The 19,140-nt window shown below is 45.6% G+C and overlaps 1 protein-coding gene across 1 annotated transcript in view; it reads right to left on the bottom strand.

Moving 5' to 3' along the window:
• Positions 1-19,140, bottom strand: part of LOC306747976 (serine/threonine-protein kinase BRSK2-like) — a gene marked incomplete at both ends in the record, with an annotated part of 78,226 nt that overhangs the window by 9,113 nt on the left and 49,973 nt on the right. The window contains 10 exons of the mRNA XM_079231083.1: positions 2,443-2,503; positions 7,817-7,970; positions 8,626-8,723; positions 8,896-9,060; positions 9,722-9,753; positions 9,899-10,045; positions 12,425-12,493; positions 12,979-13,012; positions 13,281-13,397; positions 15,186-15,326. Of these exons, the coding sequence (XP_079087209.1) occupies positions 2,443-2,503; positions 7,817-7,970; positions 8,626-8,723; positions 8,896-9,060; positions 9,722-9,753; positions 9,899-10,045; positions 12,425-12,493; positions 12,979-13,012; positions 13,281-13,397; positions 15,186-15,326 (1,018 nt within the window). The remainder of the gene's footprint in view (positions 1-2,442; positions 2,504-7,816; positions 7,971-8,625; positions 8,724-8,895; positions 9,061-9,721; positions 9,754-9,898; positions 10,046-12,424; positions 12,494-12,978; positions 13,013-13,280; positions 13,398-15,185; positions 15,327-19,140) is intronic.

Here is a 19,140-nt window from a genome sequence, read left to right as displayed (position 1 = left end):
GCGGGGAGGGTCTGCGTGCGGGGGTGCATGAGGGGCGACCCCATCTTTGGCTGGTAGGAGTGGGGCGCGCGCGGGCCCGCCCCATTGAGGCGGGCCTCGACGGGGGAGTGGGTGGGGCTGCAGTTGGGGGACTGGCACAGGTCTGGGGACTGGGGCGGGACGAAGAACCGCCGGGTGGGCTGCAATTGGGCCATGCACCGCGACGCATGACGGCAGTCAGCCAATGAGAAAAGCCGGAGGAACACCACATATTCCCATTGATTTTTTTTTTTTTATAAAAAAAAAACACAGCAGGGAATTTTTTTTAAAGCAGCGCAGCGGATGGGTTGAGAGGTGGAGCAGGCAGGAAGTGGTGAGAGTGCAAGAAAGAAAGAAAAAAACAGAGCATGCGATTAGCAGAGTGATCAGCCAATCAGGAGGCAGCAGTGGAGCATTCATGACAGTCGGGATGCACCGAGATCGACCGCTTCCTGTTCGCCGTCTCACCTTTTACCCAGAAGCACAGATTCTACCCGACAACACGCCAGGAACGAAACGACACCTGACACATAGTTTTTATTTAAATATATTAAGTCCAGAAATGATTGTTTTAAAGTGCCAAACAAGCGATCGCTCCTTCAATAGAGGGCGTTTTTTCATGATTTATTTAGTGTTTTTTTTTTATAACACAAACTTCTTTCTTTTTTTGCAGCTTTTTCATGAACCTGTGCAAAAAACAAGCCACACGCACTGTGTCGCCGTGTATTTTGATGACCAAAGACAAAGATTAAAATGTCAAAGATGTTCTCTAAATATATAATATTATATATATTTGGTGGTGTAGCGGCTAGAGGGAGTTTGCATGGGTTTCCTCCGGGTGCTCCGGTTTCCTCCCACAGTCACAAGACATGCAGCTCAGGTTACCTGGACTGTAGACGTCCCGTAGCTGTGAGTGTGAATGGTTATCTGTCTACATGAGCCCTGAGATATACTGGACACCTGTCCAGGTGAACCCTGACCCTAAACAGGATTAAGCGGTTTGGATAATGAATGGATGGATATTTATGTATTTATTCATATATTCATATTTGTCCACGTTTATCTAAAGTTTAAAGCTAGCCATTATAATCGATTTCATTGCCTAAAAATGCAACTTTCAATTTTTTATTTAATTTTCATTTTAAAGTGAATCACATAATAACTTTAAAGTTGATCCCCTGAGTTTAAATAGTTTTCCTGGAGTTTAACAAACAGATGTTTTTGTCCCTGAGCTCCACCTGACGGAGGCTCCGCCCCTCCCCCTCCTCCAATGGGCGGACAGCTCGGTGCATCCCTGGTCACCAGCAAGTGAAACCAGCTCAGGAAGCTAACGAGGGTTCAGCTTCGCTGGGGGCGTGGCTAGAGAGTCATGCACAGTGCTGATGCACGATGCTGTGGAATGAATGAGCACTGAGACAGAGGTCAGAGCACTGAGACAGAGGTCACAACCATGTGACCCCCAGCCTCCAGAACAAAGGGCCTCATGCAACAATCTACAAACAGCTGCTCCACCACTTAAAGGGACAGTACTGATGTACTTCTACACACTCTGCAAAGTAAAGTTCTGCTGTTGACCGATCTTAGACACAAACATAATCTCTATGAGTTTAAATGAACATTGTATTTATAATAAGTTATTGTCTTTGTTCCCTTCACCAGACTCCATTCACAAAACCAGTGATTTAAGTAGAAGCTCAACATATAAAAAACACTAAACCTTTAGAATCGCCCCAAGTCAATATGGTTTTCAACAAAAATACGATTTGAAACAAGAAAAATAAAACATATGTTAGAGTAATATTGTGTACTGTAATAATATAGTGGAGCTGAGTGGAGTGAGGCGCTAACGTATAGCTGAGTGGAGTGAGGCGCTAACGTATAGCTGAGTGGAGTGAGGCGCTAACTTATAGCTGAGTGGAGCGAGGCGCGAACATATAGCTGAGTGGAGCGAGGCGCTAACGTACAGCTGAGTGGAGCGAGGCGCTAACGTATAGCTGAGTGGAGTGAGGCGCTAATGTATAGCTGGGTGGAGTGAGGCGATAACGTATTAGCTGGGTAGAGTGAGGCGCTAACGTATAGCTGAGTGGAGTGAGGCGCTAACGTATAGCTGAGTGGAGTGAGGCGCTAACGTATAGCTGAGTGGAGTGAGGCGCTAACGTATAGCTGAGTGGAGTGAGGCGCTAATGTATAACTGGGTGGAGTGAGGCGCTAACGTATTAGCCTCGGCCGAGAAAGAAACCATGAAGGAATGATGAGAAACGCCTTATCTTTATATCAATATGAATATACATCTAGCTAACCGGCTCATGATGGAGTCCACAGAGGAGGTGAGCATGAGCTTCCGATGAGCGAGCGGGAACAACAGCCAGTGAGGTGCATTGTGGGTAAAAAAACAAATGGGTGCGTGGGGCGGAGCAGACTCACCCGGGGGCTGCTGAGCGGGCTGGTGGAGAGGCCGGAGGACGCGCCGCTGATGGACCGCGATCTGCAGACACACACATGAGAGAGAGTGATTAGCATTAGCATTAGCTGACACAAACAACATCCTGGCTTTGAGTCAATAGAATAGTTGAGACACACACAGACACACACACAGACGCTGAAATATTGAGCTTTTCCATTTTTCATTTACGTTTCATTAACTTTTCATATCTTCGTCCTCCTCTCCCTCTCTCATCTCTCTCTCTCTCTCTTTCTCTCTCTCTCTCTCTCTCTCTCTTTAACCAATACCCACACAGGCTTGCTGATGTCATTGAAGACTTTGGGATTTAATTGCCCGTAGACAATTTGGCTTTGTTACAAGAGAAAAATGAAAACAGTAAATCATAATTAAATATGCTTGAAGACACACACACACACACACACACACACACACACACACACACACACACACACAAAGAGGACACACATCACTGGCATTAAATTAGCGTTCGCAGCGTTGTCGTCGTTTCATTTGGAGCTCATGAATGTGTTCAGTTGGTGATGGTGGCCATTTTGTTCCTGCTTATCATTATTATTATTATTATTATTATTAATATTTGTATTTATTATTTTATGTTTTGCTCCCCGGCACAAGGTCAACCACACAGGGAGGCTGCAGACGAAATGCTTCCCTCATACAAAACACACACACACACACACACACACACACACACACACACACACTGACAATGAGGAGTGGAGATGGAAACAGAATATATATATTTTTTAAGTTGACCTAAAAAAATGCTCTCTCGCCCTGGAGGGCTGAAGGGAGCGGCGGCAAAGAGGAAAGTGTGTGTTCTACTTTTGTGATTTCACAGATTCTCTCGGCAGGAACTCAGTCGAGTGTTTTGACTGTTTCTTCAATATGAACGTTAAAAAAACGTCTAGACTATGATTCTCGACTCATCGTCGGGCAGCAAAGGCTTCATTTATATTTCTGGTAGATGTGATCAAACTCTGGTTTTACTCAGAAGTGTCACAGCTCATGTATACATGATGCTGTTCGCTTTTAACCGTTGAGCCTTTTTTCTAAAGAATTTTGAATGGTTTGCGTCCCCGTACTAAACACAGAATATCTCCTCAACCACAAGGGCTGTTTGAATACTTTCAAAAGGAATAAGATACAGAAAGCACTTGTGAGACCAGTTAAGAGGTTCTTATAGCAGTATATGTGTTACTGGTTTATTGGTTGATGATAGAACACAGGAAAGAAAAAAAGAAATGATGCATATCACTTGTTTTCTACTATCAGATAGCACTATATGTTAACAGTGTGCAAAGTGAAGTTTTATATTTGTATTAATTAATTTAGTGCAGATTTCGTGAGCCGTAGGTTTAGATCTGCTGAGAGACAAAATGGCCTAACTTTCTTCCTGGACCTTGAACGCCTCTGGTTCCACAACAGAGGGGCTCTGCTCAAGCAGATGCACCAAAACATACCAAGCAAGTATAGTTTATCCATAAGTAAGTACAATACATACCAAGTATGGTTTATCCATTAGTAAGTACAATACATACCAAGTATGGTTTATCAATAAGTAAGTACAATACATACCAAGTATGGTTTATCCATAAGTAAGTACAATACATACCAAGTATGGTTTATCCATAAGTAAGTACAATACATACCAAGCAAGTATCGCTTATCCATAAGTAAGTCATATTTCAGTGTTTTGGCTGGAATGTGATTGATATCTTGCTGAGGTTTTGTCTCACAAGGAATGTGTTGGTATGTGTTGTGGCATCAAGCTAGGGATATGGAAATTGATATTTCCAGAACTTGGGGAGCACTCTCAAGTCACTTTCGAGTCCTCTCGCGTCATATTTATGGTTTATGTTAATATTTATGGATGAAATGTGTTATAAACATGTAAAATGGACCTATATGCTCTTATAAGGCTGTGCCGTTCTTTTTGCTCCGTCACATCAGAGGCTCTGTTATCGATTCATGGGAGTACGAGGACTTGGAGATGAAGAGTTCTGCCCTGGGGCTCATAAGATAACATAAATAACATGTAAAAGTGAGACAAACACTAAACTAACAACATGGATCTGACACGACAAACACAAACAAGAAACGGACCAATACCTTTCTTCCTTGCTGCAGTTAGCGTTTGTGATATCCAAGCTTTTACTGAACACAGATTTGCTACAATACAAAAAAAGAGGGGGGGGGGGGGGGGGAACCAAGAGACAGACAGAAAAGGTCGTCACATCAGGGGAATCCTAAATGTTGAGCATGCATCAGAAAACAAACCAAAAACGTGCTACAACTTTGAGCTCCAGACGACAAAGAAGAAGAAATCAACGTTCATGCACAGAACCCAGAGGCCGGGAGGGGGAACGGGAAGGGGAAGGGGAAGGGGAGGGGGAGGGGAGGGGGAGAGGAGGGGGAGGGGAGGGGGCGTGCAGGAGTCGGCTGGTCACCCGAATCCTAACCCCCTAACCCAAACAACCACAACCCTGTAACCCAAACCCTCTAGACCTAACCATAACCCTATGACCCTAACTCAAACCTAACCCAAACCCTCTAGACCTAACCATAACCCTATGACCCTAACTCAAACCTAACCCAAACCCTCTAGACCTAACCATAACCCTATGACCCTAACTCAAACCTAACCCAAACCCTCTAGACCTAACCATAACCCTATGACCCTAACTCAAACCTAACCCAAACCCTCTAGACATAACCATAACCCTATGACCCTAACTCAAACCTAACCCAAACCCTCTAGACATAACCATAACCCTATGACCCTAACTCAAACCTAACCCAAACCCTCTAGACATAACCATAACCCTATGACCCTAACTCAAACCTAACCCAAACCCTCTAGACATAACCATAACCCTATGACCCTAACTCAAACCTAACCCAAACCCTCTAGACATAACCATAACCCTATGACCCTAACTCAAACCTAACCCAAACCTCTAACCCTCTAGATCCCTACCGTAACCCCCTAACTCAAACCCTCTAGACATAACCATAACCCTAGCCCAAACCATAACCCTCTAGATCCCTACCGTAACCCCCTAACTCAAACCCTCTGGACATAACCATAACCCTAACCCAAACCATAACCCTCTAGCCCTAACTCAAACCCTAACCCACTCCTTCCTGCTGAACCCCAGTGAGGAGAGACCCTACGAGAGGAAACGCCGCTAGGGAACGTCATCGCTGGTTATTGTGTCGCTCGATTAGGCTCCTCCTTCTTTTTGTTAATGGTGGAGGACACACAATTTAAAAGCACACGTGAGACTTTTGCAATTAAATATCAATAAAGAGCGCTTATGATTGGCAGCAGGAGGAGGAGGAGCCAACAGACGGTTCTTAACTGGTTCTTTAAAAGGCCACGAAGAACCTACTATAGAACCTGCAGCTGGATGGTTCTACATGTTTGTCATATGGTTCTGAATTCATGTTGGAGTTATTGGATGGTTACATTTGCACAAAAAAAACAAGTTTTAATTTAGAACAAAACCTTTTGTCTCAGTTTTTACTCCTCGATGTTCTGAGTCTTTCATATTCGTCTCCAACTATAAATATCTCGTCTGGTGTGTTTTATCAAAACCTGGCGACATCTTAACTTCATGTTTCTGTTCTCTAGAAGACGAAGTCGTGACGGTTCTCATTGGTGTTACTCAGCATCACTTGAGGGTTCTATCTCCAGCACAACATGGGTTCATTTCTCCATTAAAGAGACAGATCTGAACTCAGATCTTCTACTTGTGACCTTCTGGTGAATCTTCCTGCGTGTGAAATGACTCTGTCTCACTGTGACGGGTTCAGACTCTGATGTCAGATCAGATTTACCGCTCTGCTTTTTGAACCGCTGACCTTTAGCGGACAGTTTAGAGAATAAATCCCCAAATAAATGGTGCCGCGCATCATTAACGAGGTTTTTAACGGTTCAATTAGCACAAACTTTGGGATAAATGCTGAACTTCTGTCACAATGTCAGATTAGAGGATCAAAATCTGTATTTTTTTATACAAATTGCAGCTTCATCCCCTTTTATGTGACATCATCCTTTTATCTTTTATTTGGTGGTTATTGCCTTAAATTATTACTCCTTTTCATCAAAATCTTGTTTCGCATTGTCTCTGTTGCCTCACACTAATTCTTCAAAGTACTTAAAAAAAATTACATCCTATTAACACGCTTTCATAACAAATTATTAAACATAATATGAGAATGAAAATATGAAAATGAAACCTCTCTGTTTCAATCATGGTATTAAATGAACACAAGGCTTTTATTTTTGCATCTGTTGATACCGTTATAAAAAGAGGCCTCATAAGGTTTTCATGTATACTTTATATCACAGATAATCATTTTCAAAAGCACATTTTTGCATGTTTTCTAACCGTTATCTTCCACTCATTCTTACGAAGCTATTTTTTTAAATTGGTAAACTCAACCTTTTGTCAGATTAAACAACGAACTGCGTCAAAACCCCCAAAAGAACGAGTCTCTGCAGGCTAAAGTCCTGTTGCTGAAATAATGACAATAAATAAATGACACAAAGGATATGAAAACTGGCCAATCAAACATTAAAACCAACAACCAATCGTGTGGCTCGAGTCGATGACTTGGACCCGGAGAGGAGAAGCAGCTTCAGCCAACAGAAGATGCTTTCAGTCGCTCAGAAAACACACATGAAGGTCACATGAAGGTCGTTGGTCACGGTGCATTTAAACATAAAAATATATATTTTTTAAAGAACGATAATCGAACAGAGGGAGTTCGTGCCGCACACGTCCCGTATTTAACCGCAGCTTCGGGTGAAGGAGGGAAGGATTTACAGCCGCCGCTGTGAGGTCGGCTAGAGGCCGGCTAGAGTTCGGCTAGAGGCCGGCTAGAGGTCGGCTAGAGGCCGGCTAGAGGTCGGCTAGAGGCCGGCTAGAGTTCGGCTAGAGGCCGGCTAGAGGTCGGCTAGAGGCCGGCTAGAGGTCGGCTAGAGGCCGGCTAGAGGTCGGCTAGAGGCCGGCTAGAGGTCGGCTAGAGGCCGGCTAGAGGTCGGCTAGAGGCCGGCTAGAGGCCGGCTAGAGGTCGGCTAGAGGCCGGCTAGAGGCCGGCTAGAGGTCGGCTAGAGGTCGTGGCATTGACTTTGATACTTTAATTCGAACCTCCTCCCTTTATTTCACTGAGATTAAATACGTCATTTAAGAGCACCACCAGCTAGACCTCAATGTATGTGTGTGTGTGTGTGTGTGTGTTTGTGTGTTGTGTGTGTGTGCATGCTCAACGACACACATGCTCGTCTCTCTCTCTCTCTCTCTCTCTCCCTTTCTCTCTCTCGCTCACCTCTGGCCGTGGGTTGCCATGTCGATGGCCCGTCTCACCGGCACTGGGGACCCGCCCTCCGTGACGCACAGCACCTCCATGGACTTCCTCTCCGGCCGCCGCTTCCCGTGGCGGCTCAGCATGGGCGAGTCCACGCGCTTCCTGGGAGGGTCGGCTGAGGGGCCAAAGGTTTGGGTTCAACACAACGTTTAAACTAATATATTTATATGTATATATGTATATATGTATATATATATATATATATACATCCAGTGAACAGATGAGTTGAGACACGCTAATCTGCCCTTGTCTGATACTCCGAATGCTTTTTTATCTGCTCTTCCGTCTGTTTTTCTTAAAAACATGAAATACAATATTTGAAATATACATGGAGACGACATATTTGCAGACTTCTGGAAGAAGAGAAAGTTCCTTTTGTTCAAATGCAGGGGACGTTTGAGCTAAAGGCTAAGTCGCAACGCTAATGTGCTGAATCAAACGAAGCCCGTCTGCTTTTTTTTAAAACATGAAATATATCAATATTTGATACACAATATTTGATATATACATGGAGAATATGAGATGTGTTCAAATGAAGGCAGGGGAAGTTTGAGCTAAAGGCTAAGTCGCTAAGCTAACGTGCTAAATTAAACGACGACAAGGAAACATTTTATATTATTTGTTTGTTTTCGATGTATTCATTGCCCTTATGGTATGGTCCTTTTTTGTTTCCTGGTATTTAAGTTATGTATAACTATACTTTTCTTGTCTGTAGAGCTAAAGGCTAAGTCGCTACACTAACATGCTAAATCAAACGACGCCTGTTTTACCGATCTCGCTGCGAGGCGGCAGGTTCTGGTCCTCGTGGCTCGGGTACCTCTCCTTGCGGTCCAGCAGCAGGAAGTAGATCATCTTCTCCTGGTTTTCCCTGGAGGGAGGAGAGGCGCTGGTTAAGACGCTCCATCAACCGGCGACACGTTAAACAGAAGGATTCATCAAAGTGACACTTCCTCTGCCGTCTGCTATGTTTCAGAGACAGCCCCATCCCTCTCCCTCTGATCTTCCTCCTCCTCCTCCTCCTCCTCCTCCTCCTCACTCACTCGTCAGACAGCAGGTCTTTGCTCAGCTTGTCCTTGTCCCTGAAGCAGCCCAGGGAGTGCATGCTCTCCAGGACGTCGGGGTCGATCTCCTCGGCTGCAGCCAGACTCCTGATGGCCACCTTCCTGGGCACCGGCTGCTCCGGCTCCGGCTCGTTCTTCCCAGCTCTGCACAGACACAGACGCACGCAATGGACTTGGAAAACCACAACAACAACATCTAGCTACAGACAGCTGGCTTTTGCATTCGTTGACCGTCCTTCAAATTCCCCAAAACTTTATTCGAGGAACTTGAAAGCTGCATTCTCTCTCCCGACCACCAGGGGGTGACTCCTCTGGTTGTATAGAAGTCTATGCTTCATGTGTTAAAGCTGCATTCTCTCTACTGACCACCATGGGGCGACTCCACTGGTTGTATAGAAGTCTATGCTTCATGTGTTAAAGCTGCATTCTCTCTACTGACCACCAGGGGGCGACTCCTCTGGTTGTATAGAAGTCTATGCTTCATGTGTTAAAGCTGCATTCTCTCTCCTGACCACCAGGGGGCGACTCCTCTGGTTGTATAGAAGTCTATGCTTCATGTGTTAAAGCTGCATTCTCTCTCCTGACCACCAGGGGGCGACTCCTCTGGTTGTATAGAAGTATATATAAATGACTCTACTTTTCTTGATTTAGATTCAGAGACCTGATGAGAGCTTTATTATTCTGCATTAGCGACCTGGTTGTGAACATGAACACACACAACACAGACGCACACACACACACACACACACACACACACACACACACACACACACACACACACACACACACACACAGATGTACTTACAGATACCACGTGTGCTTCTGGATCTGCTCCAGCTGCAGCAATCAGAGGAAAGAGACATTAGAAGTGAAGCCCACAGAGAGGCGTGTTTATCATATTATATTAATAACGTGACAGAACAGTGCCCCAGCTGGTCAGCTGGTGCGGTGCAGGTAACTTGTGAAAAGGGGAGGAGCTTACGGTGAGCCTCTTGCCGGCGTCCACCTGGATCATCCCCTTCAGGAGGCTCTGGCAGTCCGGAGGGATGAAGTGAGGCATGTGGAACACGCCCAGCTTCACCTTCTCCAGGAGGTTCCTCAGGTTGTCATCGTCAAACGGAAGAGCGCCCTGGAGGAGACGAGGAGACGAGGAGACAGGAGACAGGAGTCAGGAGACGAGGAGTCAGGAGTCAGGACACAAGGAGACTTTAACATGCCAACAAAGTGTTCACTGTGAGAGCTTCATTTTATCAGAAACCCATGATCTGATCTGTAGTTTCAATAGAGGTGCGTTTCATTCGTTCGCCTCCCAACAGCGTCACATTGTCAGCGTGTGTGTCTCATGTGTGTGTGTGTGTCTCATGTGTGTGTGTGTGTGTGTCTCATGTGTGTGTGTGTCTCATGTGTGTGTGCGTGTCTCATGTGTGTGTGTGTGTGTGTCTCATGTGTGTGTGTGTGTCTCATGTGTGTGTCTGTGTCTCGTGTGTCTCATGTGTGTGTGTGTGTGTGTCTCATGTGTGTGTGTGTGTCTCGTGTGTCTCATGTGTGTGTGTGTGTGTGTCTCATGTGTGTGTGTGTGTCTCATGTGTGTGTCTGTGTCTCGTGTGTCTCAGTGTGTCTCATGTGTGTGTCTGTGTCTCGTGTGTCTCATGTGTGTGTGTGTGTCTCGTGTGTGTCTGTGTCTCGTGTGTCTCATGTGTGTGTGTGTGTCTCATGTGTGTGTGTGTGTCTCATGTGTGTGTCTGTGTCTCGTGTGTCTCATGTGTGTGTGTGTGTCTCATGTGTGTGTCTGTGTCTCGTGTGTCTCATGTGTGTGTGTGTGTCTCATGTGTGTGTCTGTGTCTCGTGTGTCTCATGTGTGTGTGTGTGTCTCATGTGTGTGTGTGTGTGTGTCTCATGTGTGTGTGTGTGTCTCATGTGTGTGTCTGTGTCTCGTGTGTCTCAGTGTGTCTCATGTGTGTGTCTGTGTCTCGTGTGTCTCATGTGTGTGTGTGTGTCTCATGTGTGTGTCTGTGTCTCGTGTGTCTCATGTGTGTGTCTGTGTCTCATGTGTGTGTGTGTGTCTCATGTGTGTGTGTGTGTCTCATGTGTGTGTCTGTGTCTCGTGTGTCTCATGTGTGTGTGTGTGTCTCATGTGTGTGTGTGTGTCTCATGTGTGTGTCTGTGTCTCGTGTGTCTCATGTGTGTGTGTGTGTCTCATGTGTGTGTCTGTGTCTCGTGTGTCTCATGTGTGTGTGTGTGTCTCATGTGTGTGTCTGTGTCTCGTGTGTCTCATGTGTGTGTGTGTGTCTCATGTGTGTGTGTGTGTGTGTCTCATGTGTGTGTGTGTGTCTCATGTGTGTGTCTGTGTCTCGTGTGTCTCAGTGTGTCTCATGTGTGTGTCTGTGTCTCGTGTGTCTCATGTGTGTGTGTGTGTCTCATGTGTGTGTCTGTGTCTCGTGTGTCTCATGTGTGTGTCTGTGTCTCATGTGTGTGTGTGTGTCTCATGTGTGTGTGTGTGTCTCATGTGTGTGTCTGTGTCTCGTGTGTCTCATGTGTGTGTGTGTGTCTCATGTGTGTGTCTGTGTCTCGTGTGTCTCATGTGTGTGTGTGTGTCTCATGTGTGTGTCTGTGTCTCGTGTGTCTCATGTGTGTGTGTGTGTCTCATGTGTGTCTCTTGTGTGTGTCTCATGTGTGTGTCTGTGTCTCATGTGTGTGTCTGTGTCTCATGTGTCTCATGTGTGTCTCATGTGTGTGTCTGTGTCTCATGTGTCTCGTGTGTCTCATGTGTGTGTCTGTGTCTCATGTGTGTCTCTTGTGTGTGTCTCATGTGTGTGTGTGTGTCTCATGTGTCTCATGTGTGTGTCATGTGTGTGTCATGTGTGTGTCATGTGTGTGTCATGTGTGTGTCATGTGTGTGTCATGTGTGTCTCATGTGTGTCTCTTGTGTGTGTCATGTGTGTCTCTTGTGTGTGTCATGTGTGTGTCATGTGTGTGTCTGTTCTCCAGCCCTGATGCTCCTCCTCCTCGTAGCCAGATGGCCACCATGTTGGTTAAGTGGAGGAGACCGTCTCCTCGTGACTGTGTGTGTTTTCCGCTCCGTAGCATGCTAACTCGTTAACATTAGCTAGCATGCTAACGTGACTTCTACTCTCACAGATGTGGCGTCAGAATGATGTCATTAATAACGAGTATTCAGTGTAACAGCTTGAGAATGTACGAGTTCATATAGATACGAGTTTCTGGCTTTAGAGACGTCCTCAAAATATTAGTATTTTCATATTTTTATATCATATTAATTTGTTTACACCATAGGTGTTTTTATTTTTTACCTGATGATTCATGTTTTGTCTGTTTTATTAATTTGGATAAATATAAATAAAGATAATAATAACAATACAAATAATAATAATAATCATAAAGGACACCCTGCCTGAACCCTGAGGACGATGATGATATAATAACTTTCAGCTTCGTGACGTAATAACAACAACAACAACAACAACAACGAGGTCATTTGTTTACTCACCACTAGAAGTGCAAACAGGATGACTCCACAACTCCACGCGTCTGCTTTCCTCCCATCATACTTCTCTCCCTGAGAGAGAGAGAGGGAGGGAGAGAGAGGGAGAGGGAGGGAGAAGGAGAGGGAGGGAGAGGGAGAGGGAGGGAGAGGGAGGGAGAGAGAGGGAGAGGGAGAGGGAGGGAGAGGGAGAGAGAGGGAGAGGGAGAGGGAGAGGGAGAGGGAGGGAGAGGGAGAGAGAGGGAGGGAGAGAGAGGGAGAGAGAGGGAGGGAGAGAGAGAGAGAGAGTTAAATAATCAAACTCATTCTCTTTATGACCAACAATAAATAAAAGAAAGAAAAAAAAGTCCCTTTCAAAATAAAAGCAAGCGAGCGCTCTAAAACACTTTGAATGAATGTTAAAGGAATGAAGAGACATCGTGGGTCCTCAGGAGAAACAGGAAGTGAACAAAGAGATGCCCTCAACAGCTGATGTGTTAAAGTGTGTTTCCACCCACTGGGGGTGAGGAAGATGAAGATGAGGATGATGATGCAACGGCCTTTCAGGGAGAAGCACTCACCCTGATCACCTCTGGGCAGGCGTAGTGAGGAGACCTGAGAGGAGCAGAGGCACAGCGTTACACAGGCAGGTGGACCTTCATCATCATCATCATCATCATCATCATCATGTAACTAACTTGCTCTCCCTGATGGGCATTATTATTATTACGCAACGTGAAACGGCCTCGATTCCAAAGTACCTCCTACTTCTCACTGGTACTCCTAACATTGTGTACAACCCTAGTGTCTGACGTTAGTAATACTTCTAAATATTTTCTTATTTGCCTGTTGACAAATGTTTATTTCAGGACGGAGCACTCACCCACAGCTGGTCTCCAGCAGACTCTCCCCGACCTGCAGAGACGCCATGCCGAAGTCCGCTATCCGGATGTTGTTCTTCTCGTCCAGCAACAAGTTCTCCGGCTTCAGATCTCTGTGGCTGCAGGACGGCAGGAAGCAGAGGAAACAGGAAGCAGAGGAAACAAGAAGCAGAGATTTAGACGGCAGGAAGCAGAGGAAACAGGAAGCAGAGGAAACAGGAAGCAGAGGTTTAGACGGCAGGAAGCAGAGGAAACAGGAAGCAGAGGAAACAGGAAGCAGAGATTTAGACGGCAGGAAGCAGAGGAAACAGGAAGCAGAGGAAACAGGAAGCAGAGATTTAGACGGCAGGAAGCAGAGGAAACAGGAAGCAGAGGAAACAGGAAGCAGAGGAAACAGGAAGCAGAGGAAGCAGGAAGCAGAGATTTAGACGGCAGGAAGCAGAGGAAACAGGAAGCAGAGGTTTAGACGGCAAGAAGCAGAGGAAACAGGAAGCAGAGGAAACAGGAAGCAGAGATTTAGACGGCAGGAAGCAGAGGAAACAGGAAGCAGAGGAAACAGGAAGCAGAGGTTTAGACGGCAGGAAGCAGAGGAAACAGGAAGCAGAGGAAACAGGAAGCAGAGGTTTAGACGGCAGGAAGCAGAGGAAACAGGAAGCAGAGGAAACAGGAAGCAGAGGTTTAGACGGCAGGAAGCAGAGGAAACAGGAAGCAGAGGAAACAGGAAGCAGAGGAAACAGGAAGCAGAGGTTGGAATCCAGACGAGAGCAGCGGCTGCAGCAGGAGGCGTTGACAAAAAACTGCAATCAAGTCTCACAGTTGTCAGCTGCCTTCAAAGTAAACACAGGAAGTCACGGAAAAAAGTACTTCCTGTTAGTTCCGAACTTTTGTTTACTTGTAGTTTACAGATCAAGTTTGGATTTATTATATGTGTTTATTAATATATATATTTATGTAAAAATTAGTGTGTAGCTGCATCCTTTGGTCTTTTTATGTCTGCCTGTGAAATACATTACATAAATAAGATTTTGTATTAACAACCACACAAGAAATGTTTTTAGATCAAACATGAGACTAATAGTCAATAATCCAGCGTTAAGTATTACAACTACACATAAAATAATAATTTTCTACAACACGTGGTGTTTGCTGTCAGATCTAAGAGCCAATCAGCTCTCTGATGTGGCGACAGCCAGGCGTTTCCCATCATGCACTGGGCCACGCAGTCGTTGGAGAGCCACTGCGGCGACTGACTCTGAAATCAACAGCCGGCTTGATCTCGTGAGAGTATCGTTGACCACGTGTGCATGACGTCAGACCAAGTCGGACACAAATCTACCCAGCATGCATTGCGCGCCGAACGCCGCCGATCGATTCTGCGCAGAAATGGCTCATCTGGAACGAGCCTAATGACAACAGGAGGATGAAGAGGAGGGAGGAGGATGAAGAGGAGGATGAAGAGCAGGCCGTTGTTTGTCGCACACGGCGAGGACATGAACTAATGAACGCCGACAGACTTCAAATCGTTTTATTTCTATCGTGGATTCATCTTTACAGGATTAAAGATGTTTATTCATCTTTAAATTGAGTAGAAACTGACTCTGTGTTATTTTTCTTAAAAGATTAAATCACAGATAAACTTGAAGTTAGTCTAGACTACATTAAAACTCTCTTCTCTTAATAAATAATAATACCTGGAAATACATATTTCATGAGCCCGCAAAAGATCAACTGTCTCGCTTTCTCCCTTTTACCTGCAAACCTTCACTGTGAAGAGTTTCATGTGTTTCTAAACAAATCAACGAGAGAGAGAGAGAGAGAGAGAGAGAGAGAGAGAGAGAGAGAGAGAGTATGGAATACACATGATTAGAGCACACAGCATGAGCATGAATAATCATAATGTATCTCACCATATGGAGTGGCTGTGGCAGAAGTCCAGCGCCGAGATGATCTGTCTGAAGAACTTTCGCGCTTCTTTCGGCGTCAGCCGGCCTTTTTTCACCAGGTAGTCGAACAGCTCGCCCCCGGACACGTGCTCCAGGACCAGGTACCTGAGAGGGGGAGGCGGTGAGTACTAGTAGTACTGTAGGACTAGTACTGTGGTACTAGTATCAGGAGTACAACAGATGTGTCTGTGGACGCTCCACAACTAACTTCATGTTTCTGAAATCTCAAAAATGATCCCAGCGTTCCTATTTTCACTGTTGATAAATCCGTAGATCATTTCCTGGATTAAATAATGATTGTTTCATCTATAAAATGTCAGAAAAATTGTGAAAAATATCCATCAGCGTTCTCCAAAAGTACAACGCAGGTTTGGTTTTGTCCACAGGTCAAAGATAATCAGTCAGAGGAGCAAAGAAACCAGAAAACATTCACATTTAAGAAGCTGGAATCTGATAATTTAACTTCTTTTCTTAAATAATGAACAACAACTGATTGTTAGAATAGTTGGCGATAATGTTCATAGTTGACTAATTGATTCATTGTTGCAGTCGAAGCTTTGTAGTGAAGAGAATGTTCCAGATCCAAGACCTAAAGCGTCCGTCTGCTTCAGCACCACGGACAGCGACATACAGTGAGGCTGATCATTCAGATCCAGATCAAGGATCAATGAGGGACATCACTTCCTGGTCTCATCAAGCACTCCATCTGGGATCTTCATCTTTCTTCACTTCATCATTCAAGTGACCGAATGTGCAGATTTCTAGCAGACAACTATAATTATAGAAAATACTTAACTTCTCTGAATCAAAGCCAAACTCGCACAAATACTCTTACCATACAGAGCTATGTTATATATAGCAAATATAGTTAGAAAATACAACTTTTAATTATTATTTCTTTGCAAAAATTATATATATATATTTGTTCCTTTTCTGTGCAAATAAACCAATATACCAGTAACACAGATATGAACTTATTATCTATGATCCCAAGGGTTTTCTGTATTTTACACATTTTTTTAATTATTCAAATAGGCCTTGTGGTTGAGGAGATAATTTACTTTAATTTAATTTCAGAATTTACTATGCGTATATTGACCTATAATGCGTGTAATATATTGCTATTGTTCACAATCTAAACCCATGTAACTGCAAGTCAGATACGTGTAGCAGAATAAAAAGAGGGACAGGATATTTCCATCTGAAATAAAAGAAAGAACTCGCAGAACAAACGTTTCCCGTTCCTCCAGAAAGAAGGAGCGTTAATGAATGACGCAATCGAGTCACACACCCAGCTGTTGGTGTGAAGTTGCCTCAGTACATTGACGCTTAGTGTAAATCCTCCAGAAGACCCGGCCCGCGTGGGTCCGCGTGTCTGATCCCCGCGCTGTGATTTACGAGCAGATTAAAGGATCCGCCGGAGCGTTTAGCCGTCAGAGATATTTAAATTCTGAACGTGTTTCCAGCGTGATTTGTGAGCTGTTTGCGTCCGCCGCCGTCCTGGAGACATTAAGAAAACAGATCCCCGCTCCGCCTTTATCAATTATTGAGCGGCGCATTAAGCCGAGCCGCGGGGACCACGGCGCAGATTAATGTGCACGATAACACGCGGGGTAAAAGTGAGGGGGGGCGGCAATAAGAATCAAATCCCAGAGCTCAAACGGCATCATTTCACTTCCTATCGACGGCTCTTTAAGCCAAACGGAAATCTAGATCTCCTCTTGTTGGGTGAGGAGATATGAACTAGAAGACTGAAGGATTTTACTATTTCTCAAAAGATGTAGAAACTGTTCTTTGAAAGACGTCCTAGCTGAAACAATCCTATGTTTCAGTGTATTGCTTGTGGCGACCTCTAGTGGCGGAATCACAGACTGCATATAAGAAGAGGACAAAGAGGATGAAGAGGAGGAAGAGGACGTAGAGGACGTAGAGGACGTAAAAGAGGTAGAGGACGTAGAGGACAAAGAGGACGAAGAGGACGAAGAGGGCGTAGAGGAGGTAGAGGACGTAGAGGACGTAAAAGAGGTAGAGGACGTAAAAGAGGTAGAGGACGTAGAGGACAAAGAGGACGAAGAGGACGAAGAGGACGTAGAGGAGGTAGAGGACAAAGAGGACGAAGAGGACGAAGAGGACGTAGAGGAGGTAGAGGACGTAGAGGACGAAGAGGACGTAGAAGAGGTAGAGGACGTAGAAGAGGTAGAGGACGTAGAGGACAAAGAGGACGAAGAGGACGTAGAGGAGGTAGAGGACGTAGAAGAGGTAGAGGACGTAGAAGAGGTAGAGGACGTAGAGGACAAAGAGGACGAAGAGGACGAAGAGGACGTAGAGGAGGTAGAGGACGTAGAGGACGTAAAAGAGGTAGAGGACGTAAAAGAGGTAGAGGACGTAGAGGACGTAAAAGAGGTAGAGGACGTAGAGGACGTAAAAGAGGTAGAGGACGTAAAAGAGGTAGAGGACGTAGAGGACAAAGAGGACGAAGAGAACGTAGAGGAGGTAGAGGACGTAGAAGAGGTAGAGGACGTAGAAGAGGTAGAGGACGTAGAGGACGTAGAAGAGGTAGAGGAGGTAGAGGACGTAGAAGAGGTAGAGGACGTAGAGGAGGTAGAGGAGGTAGAGGACGTAGAGGACGAAGAGGACGTAGAAGAGGTAGAGGAGGTAGAGGACGTAGAAGAGGTAGAAGAGGTAGAGGACGTAGAAGAGGTAGAGGAGGTAGAGGACGTAGAAGAGGTAGAGGACGTAGAGGAGGTCGAGGACGTAGAGGACGTAGAGGACGTAGAGGACGTAGAGGACGTAGAAGAGGTAGAGGACGTAGAGGACGTAGAAGAGGTAGAGGACGTAGAAGAGGTAGAGGACGTAGAGGACGTAGAAGAGGTAGAGGACGTAGAAGAGGTAGAGGACGTAGAGGACGTAGAAGAGGTAGAGGACGTAGAGGAGGTAGAGGACGTAGAAGAGGTAGAGGACGTAGAGGACGTAGAAGAGGTAGAGGAGGTAGAGGACGTAGAGGACGTAGAAGAGGTAGAGGAGGTAGAGGACAAAGAGGACAAAGAGGACGAAGAGGACGTAGAGGAGGTAGAGGACGTAGAAGAGGTAGAGGACGTAGAAGAGGTAGAGGATGTAGAGGACGTAGAAGAGGTAGAGGACGTAGAGGACAAAGAGGACGAAGAGGACGAAGAGGACGTAGAGGACGTAGAAGAGGTAGAGGACGTAGAGGACGTAGAAGAGGTAGAGGCCGTAGAGGAGGTAGAGGAGGTAGAGGACGTAGAGGACAAAGAGGACGAAGAGGACGTAGAGGAGGTAGAGGACGTAGAAGAGGTAGAGGACGTAGAGGACGTAGAAGAGGTAGAGGCCGTAGAGGAGGTAGAGGAGGTAGAGGCCGTAGAGGAGGTAGAGGACGTAGAGGACAAAGAGGACGAAGAGGACGTAGAGGAGGTAGAGGACGTAGAAGAGGTAGAGGACGAAGAGGACGTAGAGGACGTAGAGGAGGTAGAGGACGTAGAGGACGTAGAAGAGGTAGAGGCCGTAGAGGAGGTAGAGGAGGTAGAGGCCGTAGAGGAGGTAGAGGACGTAGAGGACAAAGAGGACGAAGAGGACGTAGAGGAGGTAGAGGACGTAGAAGAGGTAGAGGACGAAGAGGACGTAGAGGACGTAGAGGAGGTAGAGGACGTAGAGGACGTAGAAGAGGTAGAGGACGTAGAAGAGGTAGAGGACGTAGAGGACGTAGAAGAGGTAGAGGACGTAGAGGAGGTAGAGGACGTAGAAGAGGTAGAGGAGGTAGAGGACGTAGAAGAGGTAGAGGACGTAGAAGAGGTAGAGGACGTAGAGGACAAAGAGGACAAAGAGGACGTAGAGGACGTAGAAGAGGTAGAGGACGTAGAAGAGGTAGAGGACGTAGAGGACGTAGAAGAGGTAGAGGACGTAG

Source organism: Taurulus bubalis, assembly GCF_910589615.1.
Source record: "Taurulus bubalis genome assembly, chromosome: 15".
Taxonomy (NCBI): domain Eukaryota; kingdom Metazoa; phylum Chordata; class Actinopteri; order Perciformes; family Cottidae; genus Taurulus; species Taurulus bubalis.
The sequence above is the reverse complement of the archived record's forward strand: the minus strand, read 5'-3'. Positions and strand labels throughout refer to the sequence as shown.